The sequence below is a fragment of the Anas acuta genome, chromosome 27 (genome assembly GCF_963932015.1).
Source record: "Anas acuta chromosome 27, bAnaAcu1.1, whole genome shotgun sequence".
NCBI lineage: Eukaryota > Metazoa > Chordata > Aves > Anseriformes > Anatidae > Anas > Anas acuta.
In genome coordinates, this window is record NC_089005.1 from 5,199,644 (window position 1) to 5,217,039 (window position 17,396).

The 17,396-nt window shown below is 44.6% G+C and overlaps 1 protein-coding gene across 29 annotated transcripts in view; it reads right to left on the reverse strand.

The window, feature by feature from the left end:
* Positions 1 to 17,396, reverse strand: part of AAK1 (AP2 associated kinase 1) — an 89,485-nt gene that overhangs the window by 55,395 nt on the left and 16,694 nt on the right. For all 29 annotated transcript variants that reach the window (XR_011090125.1, XM_068662156.1, XM_068662155.1 and 26 more), the window contains exons 3-5: positions 6,068 to 6,186; positions 4,003 to 4,111; positions 502 to 644 (exon numbers count right to left, since the gene is read on the reverse strand). Coding sequence is in view for 28 of the 29 variants with exons in the window: in XM_068662156.1 (XP_068518257.1) it covers positions 502 to 644; positions 4,003 to 4,111; positions 6,068 to 6,186 (371 nt within the window). In the remaining variant the exon portion in view is untranslated. The remainder of the gene's footprint in view (positions 1 to 501; positions 645 to 4,002; positions 4,112 to 6,067; positions 6,187 to 17,396) is intronic.

A 17,396-nucleotide genomic window follows, 5' to 3' on the forward strand; every position in this document is an offset into this window, starting at 1 on the left:
AGCTCTCCCTGCTGGATTTGCTTTGTTCCCATTCGAGTGCACAGAGCATTAGAATTCGCTTGCACGGTCAACAGCTAGAGACCAGTTTCAAAAGCTTCTAAGAAGTCCTGACCCAAGGCCAACATCTCTGGGGTGATCCTTTTAATGTGGGTCCAGGAAATGGATTTACAGCACACTTTTTGTGAACTACCTTATAATATCAACAGCATTCCAGGTGGTAGAAAGTCACTGTGAATAATTCATCGGATACATTCTGGCACATCTGTGCAAACAAAATTATTCAAATATTTGTGTTTATAAAGTAGATCTATAGATGGCAAACATACAGTAAGCCCCAACGAGAGACATTATTTCCCCCAAAAATCTTCCAAGAGAGAGAGGCATTTATACCCAACTTTCCCTTATTACTAAGGACAGAAACACAGGACCAGCTTTCAAAGCCTGTCTGCCATGCTGTAAGCATGCATGTGTTCTCCTGTATTACTGGAGTCCACAACTCACCTTCAGATCCCTGTGGATTATTGGTGTTTTACACTGATGCAGCCTTGCTACAGCTTCACAGGTGTCACAAAAGATCTGCAGGACCTCATTCTCAGTGAAACCTGTCTGCAGGCGTTGGTTCATGAGGTTCACCACCTGCCCTCCTGAGGAGAAAAAAGCCAAGAATGAGAGCAAGTGTGCCAAATCGGATCCAGTCTTGTCCAAGCCCCAGTCCTACCAGACCTACTTTGTCTTAGACTGCTCACTGAACTGTGGCTGCACAGTCAGCACGCAACATTCATGAGTTCACATTCAAAGTTTGTACCAAGCTTCTCTCTCCCCCCCCCCCAGGCCTCTCCTCAAGGTTTTTGGGAACCTGCTTCATCATCTTGTTTAATTTTCTTCCCTCTTTGCCTAAATCCAAGGGGATTTTTCACATCTGCCAGCAGACGACGCATCTTATTTTGTCTTTGGACTACGCTTCAACAGCAGCAAGTTACCTTCTAAGGCCCTCATCACCTCACCGTGTTAACACTGAAATATAATTCTGAATAAGCAATGTTTTCTCTTTCGTCCTCAAAAGTAAAAGTTTTTGTCAGACTAGATGAATATAATGCTGAATGTGGGGAACCCACAGTCCACGAAACAGTCTGCAAGAGGGAGGAAAAAGACTCCATAAAACATATGTTACTAAGTGGTTTGGCCAAAATCATAGACTGGCAAAATCTGTCTGCACAAGCGGAACCTTCCACATTTGTTACTCTTTGAATGAGTCCTGGATTTGCCTCAACTTTGAGATTCTCTTGCTGTCAAGGATTTTTCAAAAAAAAAAAAATCCACAGAGAAGTTCTTCCCCCTCTAAACATCTTCAATACATAGAGGGAAAAAAAAACAAAAACAAAAACAACACAACAGTACATTTCTGAACCATTAGCAAAGGGAACTGTATTGTTTAACATAAGTGTTGGAAAACTTCATAACCAAGGTACAAAAGTTCTAAAGAAAAGCTGAGCCCAATAAGTAGTACAGCTGTGAATATTTTGCGCTCAAAACGAGTGCAGTTCTGCACATAAAGATGCATTAACTTGGTTTAAGCAGCTGTTCATCACAGACAGAGTAACGAGGGGAAATTCAATATATCACAGAATGCTAGGGATCCTAGGGATCGGAAGGGAGACCACCTAGTCCAATGCCCCTGCTGGAGCAGGAACACCTAGATCAGGTCACACAGGAACACATCCAGGCAGGTTTTGAATGTCTCCAGAGAAGACTCCACAACCCCCCTGGGCAGCCTGTTCCAGAGTTCTGTCACCCTCACCGTAAAAAAGCTTTGTCTCATATTTAAGCAGAACCTCCTATGTTCCAGCTTGCACCCACTGCCCCTTGTCCTATGACTGGATGTCAGCCAGAAGAGCCTGGCTGCATCCTTCTGACACCCACTCTTTACAGATTTATAAACATAAATAAGGTCACCCCTCAGTCTCCTCTTCTCCAAGCTGAAGAGACCCAGCTCCCTCAGCCTTTCCTCATAAGGGAGATGTTCCACTCCCTTAATCATCCTCGTGGTTCTGTGCTGGACTCTCTCAAGCAGTTCCCTGTCCTTCTTGAACTGAGGGGCCCAGAACTGGACACAATATTCTAGATGTGGTCTCACCAGGGCAGAGTAGAGGGGGAGGAGAATCTCTCTAGACTTACTAATCATACCCCTTCTGATACACCCCAGAATGCCATCGGCCTTCTTGGCCACAAGGGCACAGTGCTGGCTCATGGTCATCCAACTGTCCACCAGGACCCCCCTTCACCGCTTTCCAGCAGGGCACCCCAACTTATCTTGGCGTCTGGAGTTGTTCTTGCCCAGATGCAGGACTCTACACTTGACCTCATTATATTTCATTAAACTTCTCCCCACCCGATTCTCCAACCTGTTGAGGTCCCACTGGATGGCAGCACAGCCTTCTGGAGTGTCAGCCACTCCCTTCCTGTTCAGTGTCATCAGCAAACTTGCTGACAGTGCACTCTGTTTCCTCATCCAAGTAGCTGATGAATATATTGAACAATGCTGGTGCTAGTGCTGACCCTTGAGGGTCCACTAGCTACAGGTCTCCAGCTTGATTCCATCCCATTGACCACAACCCTCTGGCTTCTTTTCTTCGGGCAGTTCACCTCACTACCCGATCGTCCAGACCACACATCCTCAGTTTAGCTGTGAGGATGCTGTGGGAAACGGTGTCAATGGCTTTACTGAAATCAAGATAGTCACGTCCACTGCTTTACACCATCATCCCTCCACCTGGTTAAGTCTTCATAAAAGGCTATCAGGTTGATTAAGCATGACTTCCCCTTGGTGAAGCCATGCTGACTGCCCCTAATACCCTCTTATCCTTGATACACCTAGAGACAGAGCCAAGGACAAGTTGTTCCATCACCTTACCAGGGATGGAGGTGAGGTTGACCGGCCTATAGTTACTTGAGTCCTCCTTCTTGCCCTTTTTGAAGACTGGAGTGACATTTGCTTTCCTCCAGGCACCTCTCCCGATGCACACAACTTACCAAAGATGATTGAGAGTGGCCTAGCAATGACTTCCGCCAGCTCCCTCAGCACCCATGGGTGCATCCCATCAGGACCCATAGACTTATGGATGTACAAATTGCTTAATTGGTCCTTTACCCAGTCCTCATCAACTGAGGCAAACTCTTCCTTTATCCTGATTTCCTCTGGGACCTCAGAGATACGGTGCTCCACAGGACAGCCTCCAGCATTATAGACAGAGACAAAAAAAGCATTCAGTAACTCCGCCTCCTCTTTATTTTCTGTCACCAGGGCACCCACCTCATTCATCAGTGGGCCCACATTGACTCTAGTGTTAGTTTTTATCTGCAATGTATTTGAAGAAGCCCTTTCTGTTGTCATTGAGCCCTCTTGCAAGGTTTAATTCTGAGGAGATAAAAGCTTTGGGACATCTGAAAAAAAAAAAGTGGAAGAGTCTGTCTGGCTAGAGAGAGACGAGCACAAAGGTCAGAGGTAAAAGTAATGCTTTTTGGCTTCACATTACCCATTTCAAGCTTCTTCAAGAATAATCCTAAGTCAAACTGAAACAGAAAAAGCTTGCAGTATGACATACTGTGAAGAGCAATTTCATTCCACAGCCTAACCGCTATAGGAGAGCAATTTTTTGTGTGGCCAGCCTATAGAAAACTAATATATACTGAAGGGTTCCTTTCACAAGGGAAAGGATCTAGAGCCATCCTGGGCAGTGGCAAAAGTGGTAACAGTCCTATCAGAGCCTCACATATCATCCACTTCTCTACATTTAGTTTAGCTTTGCATTGTTCAAAACAGTTCTTTGGTACTGAAGGATGGACCAGGGCTAGGAATAAAGTTGCTTGATCCTTTCATTTAAAAAACAAACAAAAAAGACAACCAACACCAACAAACAAAAACCCACCTGACTTGTGCAAGTTCCCTGTAAGCACTGGAAAGGGCCTATCTACCAGTGAGGAACACTGTGAGCCCACACTCACCTCGGCAGAAGTCCATTAGTATCAGCACTTCCCAAACATCACCACTGCTTACTGAGTTGATACTGGAATCAATGTATCCGACAATGTTCTTATGGCCAGATAGATCCCGCTGCAAGGTAAATATATTCAAAGCATAAGACAGCCATATAGAATGAGCAGCACTTTGATCTACAATGCACAGCTTTCCTAGTTCTTTCCCTGCCTAAGCACAAGCTTTTGACACTTTGGATTAATCACTGCATACAACTCGATCAAATCGAAGGTCTGTCTCTACCTGTTCTCCTTCCAGAAGGAGCTGAGACAAACAACAGAGAACCAACCAACCTATTGAACTAACTTTTTCAGGGGTCAGCGAGTCCAGATTTTTGGATGTTCCCTTGGATGGCCCAGGCCAAGCTCACTGCAGCTGCTCCTCCTTTATGTAGGGGGGGAAACAAAGCAGATGTTTTGCAGTGGCTGTGTACAATGCATGTTCTGCTTACTTTTCTCCTCTCCTTCCACTAAAAAACATTATCACAAATCTTTGCATGCTTAAAAACCACTCAGGTAATTAAAAAAACAAAAGTTAGCTTGGTTTTAGAAGTACCTTATTTTACATGCCTTGATGATTAAAGCACAAGTTCTCGTACTGTTGACTTACCTATGACATGCTGAATCTGCAGGGAAGTCATTTTTGTGACTGCCAGCGTTACAGACATTTTCAGGTGTGACAGCCACTCCCATGCTGTGCTCAGCTTTACCAGCAAAAGAAATCTAGATTTTGCTGGTAACATTTTGCTCTCCTCAGTAATTCTGCAGTGCTGCAGAAAGCTAACTTTAAAATGCTTCTTTACTGCACAAAAGCTAGGAAAGAAAATTTCCTTTTACTGATGTACTTGTTTTTCACAAAGATTAGTGCTTATGATAAGATTCAATATGAGAGTGAGCATGTCAGAAGGACACTTCTTGCATTTGCTTCCCAGGTTAGCCACACATTTCAAAGAGACACCAAAAAGATAGAGACAATGGAAAGCACTGGCAATTAAAATCCAAGTAAACAAGCTTTGTGAACACAGTTAAAACCTTTGATGTAAGATCTAATCTCAACCTTTCCCAAGTAGCATTAGCTATGGTGATGACAAAGTATGCCCCAAAACCTCGCTGCACTCTCACAAAATCCAGAAGTTAGCTTTGAAGATATTAACCTAATTAAAAGCTACTTTAAAAAAAACTCCGATTTGCTACAGGTAAGAGCTTCTGATAAGAAGCCTATCCCAAACAAATACTTCACATTATCAATTAGCAGAATGCATATTTTCTATTTTCTCCCCCACTTCAGTTATTCAAAATGTTCTTTTATACCTTGCAAATACAATTTCAAAAGTGGCACTTCCCACATTCATTATGCTCCAAGCAAGACTAACCAAATCCATTTAGATCTCAACTTTTTATTTGTTTGGAGATTAATAATTGTTTAAAACAACTACTAAAATAGCTATCCTATTACCTAATGCCTTGCATCCAATAATCTATAGAAACAAGCCAAGGCACTAACTACCCCACACATACTGGTTTCAACCCATCAGCTTCACCTATACTGATACAGCCCTCATCCTAAACCACAAGATTAGAAGCTGTTGTGACAAATTCATCTTGGCATGGAAGTCTTCCATTCGCGTACTGATTTGAGTTCAGAAACTGCTGTATCAGAATTATTAGCCTTCAAGATGAAACCTAGAAGAGAAACACCCCCAACCACACACACTTATTCAGCTCTTCCCTTTCCCACCAAGTCTGGTGTTGACATAGAAGATTTTTAATGCCCTCCTTTTCCTGAGATTCCCTCTGCCTTTTCAGCTGCTGTGTTTTTCTTGACCACTAAAACAATTTAGGATTTAAACAATTCAATCTAAGATTTTTCACATAGCTGTACAACTCTAAGAGCTAGGTCTTTCTAGAAGAATTACAATTTTACTAACACCCACAGTTTGTGATGCAACACTACACAGCTCGAAGGCAGAAGGTGACCGGGCTCTCAGGACATTCCCCTCCTAGTCTGGGTCCCCACCACAACGTGTTGACTTACCATGATTTGGATTTCTCTTTTGCAGACTTGCAAGTCGTATTCGTTATTGACATACATCCGCTTCAGGGCACATTTCATCCCATTGTTAGTCCTCACAAGAAACACTATTGCAAATCCACCTGCAGAAAACAAAGTTATCCCATTCAGTACAAAAGAAACTTCTAAGTTCTTGTTTCCAATCCTCGTCCCTGCCTCCACCTGCCTTCTGAGTACAGTCAGAAGAGGGAAGACACATCACAGCTACCAACAGCACCATGCTGGCAGCACCCCTTACATCTCCGTAGCTGCAGAGACTCCAGCTCTGCATAGACATTTAACATCTCAGTAATAACAAGCAATTACACTGGTTCTCGTCCTGTCAGACAGTCCTTCATTGCGCCACCAATTTCCATTACGATGCAGAAAGATGAAGTATAAACAGCTACAGAAGTATAAATGAGCTACAGCTCATTTAGTGAATTACTAAAGGCCTGAATCTAAAAGGCTCCTCAACTTTTGAAGCATCTAAGTTGCACAAACCAGCTTTGTAATGTAAGAAACAGAAGAAATCTATCTCCCACACATGATTTGATGTTAGCGCTTTTAAAAGAAGGACAGAACAAGAAAAAAATAATTCATTTTGTGGTCCACCAAGAAATCACCAAGAGTAGTGATTCTATAAAGACTCAGTCACGTCCCAAAGAGCTCACATTTACAGGGTTTGAGCCTTTAAATGATTCTTACCATATCCCATTCTTTAAAAACTGCCAGAAACCACCTGATCAACAATACATACGTGATTAGATTTGACATGTTTGTACATAATTATTACTAATGGTTATTTGGCACTCAGATAAGCTCCATCCTGTCATATAAAATTCAACAAGCAAAACAAACCCCATTTCTGTAAGACTTAGTGTTAAACTATATTGCATTTGACAACACCAATCTTGCAACAACTGGTGCTTACAAGCTGTTCACAAACCAAATACAGCCAAAAGGCCCATTGAAGCTTTTACTAGAACTGGAATTTGTTTTTACTAAGAAAAGATTGAAAAGGAACAAATGAACAGGCAACACTGCTACGTTCAAAGTACAGCCCTCCTCCCTGATCAACAAATGGGTTGGACACTCCAAAGCCCATCTTCTAAAACAAGCATAGAAGAGTTGTGTGCAGATAATGTACATCCATGCCAGGGCTGCTAAACGGTGATCTCTTAGCAAAGGACTTCATTTTGCACGTCATAATTTGTCATGAGAACCAGACCCAGCGGGTTTTCCAGGGAAGCCCCGCTGACTTTTAGGAGCAGAGGTAATGCAGAGCTGCCCCAAAGAAACTGCAAAAAAGATGTCACTGGTGTGTGGGGAGAGGCAAGTGGGAAGATCTCTATTCAGGTTCTTACAGAACTGTAACCAGTCTGCAAAATGGATATTCAAATTCAGAAAAATGGGACATGGCCCTGGGACACAGAAAGCCATACACATGCTGCTCAGTCCTGCTAGAGAGGGTTGAAAACCCTTGCAGCTCTGGAGGGCCTAATTTCTTTGCTCAAATTCAGACACAAAAATAACCCTGTCTCTCTCCCTTAAGCTGCTTCAAGTTGAGCATCTCAAATTACACGTCATTTTTAAGAACTCCTAAACCCGCAGCCTTTTTGTCCTATCCTGGCCACATTTGTCTCATTCCTGGGGAACAAATCTGCACATTGCACTGTGCTATCTTTAGCCCAATGGATGTCTATGCCGAAGAAAGCAAGACAGCACGCAACTGATTCCACACACACACCTTATAGCCTGTAATGGAGCTGTAAGAAATAAGGAACTCATAATCAGCATCACTTTCCCACCTTCTTAAAATATCACACTTTTAAAAAAATCATTGGAGAGATCAGGTTTGGGCTTGTTTTTTTTCTGTATAATATTTCTATGGATCACGGAAATCCTAGGGAAAACACTTTTTTTCGTTTTATTACAGAGCCTCAGTCACCAACAAAATGTTTAGTGAATCACAAGACCTGCGTTTATTTTAAAATGAGAAACTCCGAAGTTGTCCACCAGAAGCTTCCCCTCCTCTCCAGGGGCTCATTTCTCTTCTCGCAGCTCCTCCCGCCAGGCCAGGAAGCCAGCAGGACACCCTCTCTGCTCACTGTACCACGCTCAGCAGACAAGAACACATGCTGAGCAGCAGCAAAAATAGATCAATTGACACTTTTTTATTTTTTTAAAAAACAAAAACTACAGATCCACTAAATTCAAGGACCATCTTGTTCTAAATATTTGCTTCAGCTAAAGTGGAGCTGGTAACTCTTCACACCAGCCACAGATCTCATCAGCAGAGTGTTGTGCAAGATACCTTTCCTCTACTCTGGATCCTGTACTAATTAACCACTGCACTCCTAAAGCACCCTTTCTAGGATATGTACATCATGCAGGTTTTCTTACAAGCAACCAGGGCCAACTGGCAAAGGAAACTACAGCCTCGGCAACAGAGATAAACCACCCCAACAGCTCAAAGAAAAGAGAAATTAAGAATTAAAAAATGCTTTCTGATACAGGCCTGCAACACCAGCATATTGGGACCTGACAGAAATATGGCCTGGAGCATCTTCCAAGTGGAGCAAGCAAGAGCTGCATACATCAGGTGGAACTGCTCCCAAGGAAGATGACTGCAGAGTTTGCTGAGAAGCTGGCGTGCATCTGATGTTCCTACACAAGTCAAAGGAAAATTACCTTCTTGTGTCCTTCTCTTCCTTATCTTCAAATCCTGAAAACTTCAGCTGACACCACCACAAATGGAAGCTGTTCAAAATCATTTAACTTATTTTGCCTGCAAACACACCTACCAATTTGGTTACTTTATTATTAAACTCCCACTGACAGCTGATTAAAGCATGGCAATTTTGCTACTAGTAAAAGCAGCATGCTTCTCTCCAGAGAAAACAAGTATTGATTTAATCAGGCTACATATAGCAATTTTTATACAGGAACCTACAGTAAGCATCTGTGCTATATGAGATGCAAGACTTGATGATCCACATCCATTCAAGAGAGGATGTCTAAATTTTACTTTCTAAGCAACTATTATGTCCTCCGCTCCAATTGCCTTAGATAAAATAGGGCATAATATTCCCTCCAAATAACAGTTAACAGCCTATTTTTTTTTTTTTTTGCTGTACCCGGATGTAGTCCAGAAAGGCACAGCAACATCAAGAACATCTAACTTCCCTCAGGTAGCCACTGCACATTTTAAAATCTGAGAAGGTGTGGAAAATGCCACCTCAATTTGACTTCCTCAGCATTTATTACACCTTCTGCTGCTAATTGGCTTCAGCACCATCAGCCTTGCATGCAGAGAGCAGGACTGCAAAGCACTCAGCAAAAAGGCAGGAGGATGAAGGAAGCAGAAAGGGAGAGAGAAGTTCAAACAACAGCAACTGCTTGTTGCATTGCTCATACACAAACAGCTTCAAGGAAAACAAGATCGAAGTCCGTTTGCAGGACATTTGGAATAATTTTGTGAAGGTCGAGCACCTCCAGACTGGCTTCTGTACTCCCACAGCAACAACTTCCTTGGTAAGCAGCAGGCACAAAAAGCAGCTCACCTCTCAGCAAAGTATGACAGAGAGCAGGAGGACCCAGCAGATGGCTGAAATCTTCACCTGGCAGCGTCAGAGAGCCCCGGGCAGCGCGGCTGCACAGCACAGCCCAGGAAGGCACCAAGCAATCAAGCACCCGGACCACAGCCCACACTGCCTTGGGAAGACTTTGAACGGACTTCAGAGTTTTCTCTCACCTACCACACAGCGTTACTCTGTCGAAGAGGGATTTGTTCGCAGAAGCTGATGGGCATCCTCTCCTGCGGGCTGCAGCACTGAGGCCAGGTGCTGCCCGGCTCCTGCTGGCTGCCAGGGAGACTGCTCACTGCTGCGCTGAACACGCATGTTTTGCTTACACCACTCACACAGCACTTAACTGAACTTGGATGTTTTTCTCAGAACAACGTTAGAACCAATACATTTTAGCTACTACCTTGTGAACTCCCCACTGTTTATCCCCTCCCCTTGCACACTACCTATCTGTACCATCACCACCCCAGATGCCTCAGCTCCCAGGGTCTCAGACCACAACCAGCTTCTTCCTGGTTTATCCCAGTCCAACCCCCAATTTTGCTAAATCTGGACAAAGATAAAAGGAAATACATCAGAGGCAAATTGACAAGCACTTATTATGAGGCACCACCAGATGCACATTACAGGAACATTGAACTTCTATTCTCAGTGACCAGCAAGTAAGACAACCCTTTCAACAGCCAGAAACTGCCAGCTGTAATGCAATACGCCAGCTCCAGCACAACACACAGACACACCAGAATTTATGTCCAAGCCAGTCAAGGTCAGCTCAAGAGCCTCTGCTGCCTCAGGTGTAGTCAGAGAGCTGTGCTGCACATGGCCATGGTCACACAACAGCACAGCTTGGAAGCAAAGTAACCCAGGCACTAGGACACCCTCGCATCTTCCCAGGTAGAGCCTTTTTCCAGTACAGGTATGGAAAGGGAAAGGCAAGGGACTAATTTGCACTTTGGATGCAATACAGCAAATAAATCCAGAGAGAAAAACAAAAAAATAAGCCTGAAAGTCAGTTCAGAGGACAGTTTTCCATTACATTCCCAAACAAGTGCCTGTGACTAAGAGTTATAAAGGAAATGAAACTTTTCCTGCACAAGGCAGCAGAAGCTAAAAAAAGTGCTTATTCTAAGAGACAAAAAGTTATTTATATGCCCCTCTTAAGGCATACTAACACTGTTGAGCAGGCAGTACACAGTCAGTGTTGCAATCACCATCACCTCAGAGCTGGCAACAGCCACAAGTACCTTGGGAAACATCACTGCCGGCCACACTTCAGCCCGCAGCTGCCACCACAGCAGCACAGGAATGCAGCTCTCTCACCGTGCACTCCTTGCCTGACTGTTGCTACTAACTGGTTCTAGAATAAGCTGAAAAAAAAAAAGGGAAATTCCAATTATCCCCAGTCAATACAGATGCCAGAGCACTTTTCCATGTAGGCTTGTGTCAGCGTCCTGGCTGGTTTCCAGTACTGGCCGTCATTTTTTCTGCCCTTCTGTAATTCCAGCAGGATGCAGAACTCTTCACAGCTAGGCAAGCACTTCTGAACTAGGTAAAACCAGCTGCAAAAGCTGCACGTGATCCTCTCTCTTAGCTCCTCACAGGAGTGGAGTGAGGTAATAAGATAGCATTGCTGCATTTAAGTAATTCAAGCATACTGGACTAAAAGCTCCCACAACGCTACAGCAGCCAGCAATGCCTGTCTAAAAACAAGCACAAGATGTTACTTCCCAGCAAGCTGCACAAACTCATCCTATGGTGAGGAAATTGAGAGAAATTTGTTGCTCTCTCCATCACCCTTTTGTGACAGGCTCTTCCAGAGCTGCCTTTCACTGGTGAACACAACTGAGTTGAGCTCAGTGAGCACCGCGAGAGCAGACAGCTGCGTAGCATTGAATGCTGCCCCCCTTACCCTGATGAACACGACTGCCCTCCGGCACTGCCTGCGTCTGCTGGACAAGCAGATCCACCTTGTCCTTGTCAGTCTGGCACAACGCTGCTGGTGATGGTGGGGAAAGCCATCAGAAATGATTTGCCCCGAGGGCCCCCTCCTACCAGCACCTTACTGTATCTCCCCACACAATTGCTTCCCCTGCTGTTTGAGCTCCATTAAGTTCTGCTGCTCCACCTTCTCGCACACCCTTTCAGGTAACTACCTCAACAGCAGAGAAGGAAACAAGGCAATACCGCTGCTAGATTTCGTGCCTGTCAGACAACAGGCCCCCACGACAAGCCTCATGGCATTCATGCTGAGCCAACGAAAGCACGAGTAACCCAGAGGAACCCTCTGCAGCTGACAGCTTTGGAAGCACCAGTTCGACAGATCTCTTCACCGGGGTTAATCAGAGCCCAGAAGACTGGTCAGACTCTGCCCTGTACACATGAACTGAAAGCAGGTGAGATTTCACAGAGCACACAGGACCAAAGCCCCTTTCACTAGCCACTAGTGAAGCACGTGGCATTTTCCACATTGCCTGGCTATGCTGATCCTCCACTAGGAGCCATCAGATAAGCTGCAAAACCAGGAATAGCTTCACCCAAACACAATCAGGCAGGATACCTTTTTTTTTTTTTTTTTTTTTTTTTACAACCCACACAGAATGTGCCTCCCAAAGACATGAAAACAGCAACAAGACGTGTAGCATGATGATCTCCTACATGCACGTTTGAGCTCTGCAGTAACAGCGAAAAACACCTCCATGGTCCAGATAAGCATTCCCTGCACAAACAGTTTAAAGTTTTGTCTTAGATCACAACCTCTGTATCTCTTTCCAAGGCCACGCTTGATAATCCCAAAGAAGAAAAGTTTGAGAAGGAAGAGTCACTCCTCTTTTCAGTTAAGGCAGGCAAGTCAGCAGGCCTGAAGGAGCCAACTATCTCACCATTAATTCCACCTCTAAAAATCACTGCTTCATTTTGAATTTTCTCCGCTGCCCTTCTACAAACAAATTAACAATATCAGGAACTGTGGGAGTTCCAGATAAACGTCCTGGTTGCCACTAAAAACTTTATTCTTCAAGGGTGAAATTCTTTTCTGAGCAGGACAAACAATGCATGTGGTTTTCCAAACTGTTTCCAGCCTTCTGTGTTTTAGCTCTATCTCATCCACCTCAAAGCTGTGTGTTCAGGACAGCCCACAGTGCTTCAGTATTGAAGATAAAGGGACAGCCAAGTACTTTGCAGATGTCCCCAACAACTGTCCCAGGAAAATTTCATCTCCAGGGACAGCCAGCAAGGCACTTTAAGCCCTGATTATGCCAGCAGATACTTCATTGTAAGTGCTTTGCCGAACCAGGCACAAAGTCACTCATTTGCACAATCCAAATGCTTATCGATTCTACCCAATCAAGAATTATGTCATATTTTGCCTTATCTCACAAGCCAGAAGAACTTCCTTGGCATTTACTTTCCTACGTACAAGAGGCAAGCCCAATATCCTCCCACCCCCTGGTCAGGATGCTGTGATCCGGTTACAGGAAAACCGTATCGACTCCCTTTGATTAGAGTGTTTTTAACTTCACCATTCCCAAAGACTTAATAAAACATAGTTCCTAGCACTTCTTTTTCCATGGCTGCAGCCACAACACACAGATACAGCATTACCCTTTACTAGACAGCATCACTTGGCAACCCCAGAGCAATCTTCTCTTTGCTGCTGTACTGGGAAAGCCACCCTGCACACCTCCAACACCTCTCTTCACCTGGGATAGCATGCTGCTGTTTAACACAACAGATGTTTTCCTCCATTTGTATATACACAACAGTCATTCTTGGTCATGAAGCACTGAAGTACCAGGGCATCATTTCCATGAACAAAGATAGCTTCAGCAAACCTTCACTTTGGAATCACTTATCCTTCACTATAAACAAAAAAGGCCAAGAAAAATAGTTTGGACAAAGTTAGGCAATACTACTATCTGTAATTATTTTAGACAACAGCCAAGTTCAGCCAACATTAGCATCAAGCTCTGCAAGCACATCAGGGAAAAGCACTCCAATGTACTGGTACTTCTCTCCTGCAGCTCTCAGTGCTAGTTTTCAAGAATGAACAGTCTCAGTTCTCCCCACCTATAAAGCAAGGATAAAGACAGACAAGTGACTCATCTGTATGACAAGACGAAAAAAACACAAGGTCCCCTAAAATACTCTCCTGAGACACGCATTAGGGGTGCTAAGCCACAGAGACAGTCAGAGAAACCTCCCATTACTTCTAGAAAGCATCAAATCTTTGTGACAAGCTCTGCTGTCAAAAGGAGACTCAGCCAGCACTGTCTGTAGAAGCCACAACACTCGATCCCAAGAATATGATGATAATGGGGAGGAAAGCCTAGGAAATAGTCCCTTACTGATCATGTCTTGTGTGATCTTGCATTATCCTCCACACATATTTGCAAATTTATCTTTATACAGGCTTTTAATTTTAACTGTAGTTCCACTACTCAGCTGTGTTAGGCACTACTTTTGTCAGTATTAATCTGCACTAATATATTTTCTGCTATCTTTTATTCCACTCTTTCATTGCCCAGCAGAAGGGTATTAAAACAGGTATCATCTCAAATACCATTTTTCCCCTTTGGATACAACTTCTTCATCAGTTCTGAGCTCTTTGTTTTCAGGACAGGATATTTCACCCCAAAATAAGTTGTGTGTCCTAAATTACCTGTTTTTATTTAAAAATCCTCCCACAAACTGGGATCAGTATTGTGAAGTGCTCTGCCCTTGATACATAATAGGGAATTGGAACAGTCAGGATACACTGCACATTATTCTTCTGCTTTATCAATCATCTACAATGCCCTTAGAGTTACAGAGTGATGCCAGCATTAACACCTTTAAATAAGTCATTTAAAAAAAAACAAAACCCCCTCAGGACTTGTTTTTAAAGTCTTTCGAGGTTTAGTTAAGAAGCCACAGTGATGAGTCAGGCTTTGTGCCAGGGCGTAATACTCAAGATCACTGCTGTATCACTGGTCAAAGAAAGTCCAGCAGACACTCATAAATCCCAGATTCGCTGATTTCAACCTGGAACGTTCTCTCTGCTCCGTCTTCCCTGAGATGGAGGCTGTCAGAAACACAAGCAATTTGCAAATATGTCTTCTTTGCCTTACATCATGGTCTTTTACAGGACTAATGGAGGAGAGCCTAGGATTAACAAAAAAGGCAAAAAAAAAATAGTACCTGAGCAAAGAACACGCAAGTCAGTATAAGAACACACGGGTTATGGCAGCAGTAGAAAGCAAAGGCATGCTTACACAGCTCACATCACAGACATCTGCCTTGCAGACAAGAGCCCTGGGGGCCATTTCCAGAAAGCAGTTTTGTGCTGTAAGATTTGCTTTGGCACCTCCAGGTGTTCAACCAGAGAAAGGCCAGAAAAGACCCCCCAGACTACAGCCACTTGCGGTAAGGCAGTGACACCAGCCCGCTCCCCATCTCCTCCCAGCTGCTGCTGGGAAACTGCTGCTGGCACAGGCAGCAGCACCCGGCTGTGGGCAGCATCAGCTGCTCGTTGCTGTCCCCAGGGTGCTCCTTTGGTTTTTCTTCCTCAGACAGCTGAGGACTTTGACATTACCCAGCTTCTAGCAACAGATTCGGGTACCAGCAGAGTTGGCAACATCGATCCTTTCAGACACAGGCCTTCCAGGGCACACCCTCAGAGCTAAGCTCCCTTCTTCTCTGCATACAATGCACTTCAGCAGGGTTTTTGCAGGAAAGTAGCGTACCTGCTAAACAGACCTACGCTGGCTACAAGACAGAACAACCCCCTGATATCCAATACACAGTTCAAGTCAATAGGATCAGCAGGTCCTATAAAAGACCTCCTTTTGTTCTGTCACCCTAGCGGGACTGGACCAGAAAACCCTCTCAACACCCCTGGGGTATGGCACAACATATTACTAACAGGAAGACACATTTGCAGAGGTTTCCTGGTTCTACCACATATCGCAAAGGGCCCTGACTCTAGACAAGAATCTAGTCTTAGAAGTGAACATTAAATCTGTTACTCACAAACTTTCTTCAGTCTGGTTTAAGATTAACCACTGATACAGTCCAATAGTGTTTCCTACACCCTCTGCTTTTCCAGGAGACAGTAGGAGTTAATTTGCTACTATGAGTCTGCAGACAAAGGGCATTGCAGTTTTCCCTGTGCGAAAACTTCAGACTTGCTGCAGTTAAGCAGATAACTGCAGGATCACTAGGGTGGCCTCAAATATTCTCTGTTTTATGGTCATCTCCACCTCAGCAGCATCCAAAACACTGAGCACTTGAGGCCGTCAAACTTCTTTCTAGCGGTTTCACAGCTTTATGACTAACAGAAGTTTGCATAAAAAAAGAGGATTTTATTCTTGCCCCAGCGAGAACCAGAGAAGTTGAATACAGGTAGGCCAACCATTACAAGATTAATGGACAAGGTAGGCTGTCGCCAACTTTCACTTCACTGTCTCCAAATTGCAATAGGATCAGAGAATGGTTAGAAGGAACCTTAAAGATCATTTAACTCCAACCTCACTGCCATGAGCAGGAACATCTCCCACTAGATCAGGTTGCCCAAAGCCCCATCCAGCCTGGCCTTGAGCAATTCCAGGGACAGGGCATCCACAGCTTCTGTTACAGTGCCACAACCCTCATAGGACAGCATTTCTTCCCTATACCTGATCTAAACCTACTCGCTTTTAGTTTCAAGTTATTACTCCTTCTCCTATCACCACAGTCCCTGACAAGAGTCCCTCCCCAGCCTTCCTGCAGCCCCCTTTAGGCACCAGCAGGCCACTCTAAGGTCTCTCCAGAGCTTTCTCTTCTCCAGGCTGGACAAGCCCATCTCCTTCAGCCTGTCTTCACAACAGAGGTGCTGCAGCCCCTCGATCATCCTCGTGGCCTCCTCTGGACTCCTAATACTTCTATGTCCTTCTTGTGCTGCGGGCCTTAGAGCTCCGGGGGGGGGGGGGGGGGGGGGGGGGTCTCACGAGAGCAGCACAGAGAGGGACAATCCCCTTCGTCCCTCCCCTGCTGCCCACACTGCTTTCAATGCAGCCCAGGACATGACTGGCTTTGTGGGCTGCAAGTACACGTTGCTGGTTCATGTAAAGCTTCTTGTCAACCAGCACCCCCAGGTCCTTCTACTTAGTGCTGCTCTCAATCATTATCTACCCAGCCTGTGCTTGTAATTGGGAATGTCCAGGCCCAGATGCAGGACCTTGCACTTGGCCTTGTTGGACCTCATGAGATTTGCACAGGCCCACCTCGAAGTCTGTCCAGGTTCCTCTGGATGACATCCCTTCCCTCCAGTGTGTCGACCATACCACCCAGCTTTGTGCCATCGGCACACTTGCTGAGGGTGCACTTAATTTCACTGTCCACATCACTGACGAAGATGTTACAGCACCAGTCACAATACTGACCCCTGAGGAACACCACTCATTACTGATCTCCACCTGAACATTGAGTTGTTGGCCACCACTCTTGGATTGCAACTCTCCAGCCAATTCCCTACCCACCAAATGTTTCATCCATCAAATCCATGCCTCTCCAATTTAGAGACAAGGACATCATGGGGGACAGTGTCAAATACTTTGCACAAGTCCAGGTAGATGATGGCAGTTGTTCTTCCTCTATCTACCAATGCTGTAACCCCGTCACAGAAGACCCCCAGATTTGTTCGGCACAACGTGCCCTTGGTGAAGCCATGCTGGCTGTCACCAATCACCTCCTTATTTTCCATGTGCCTT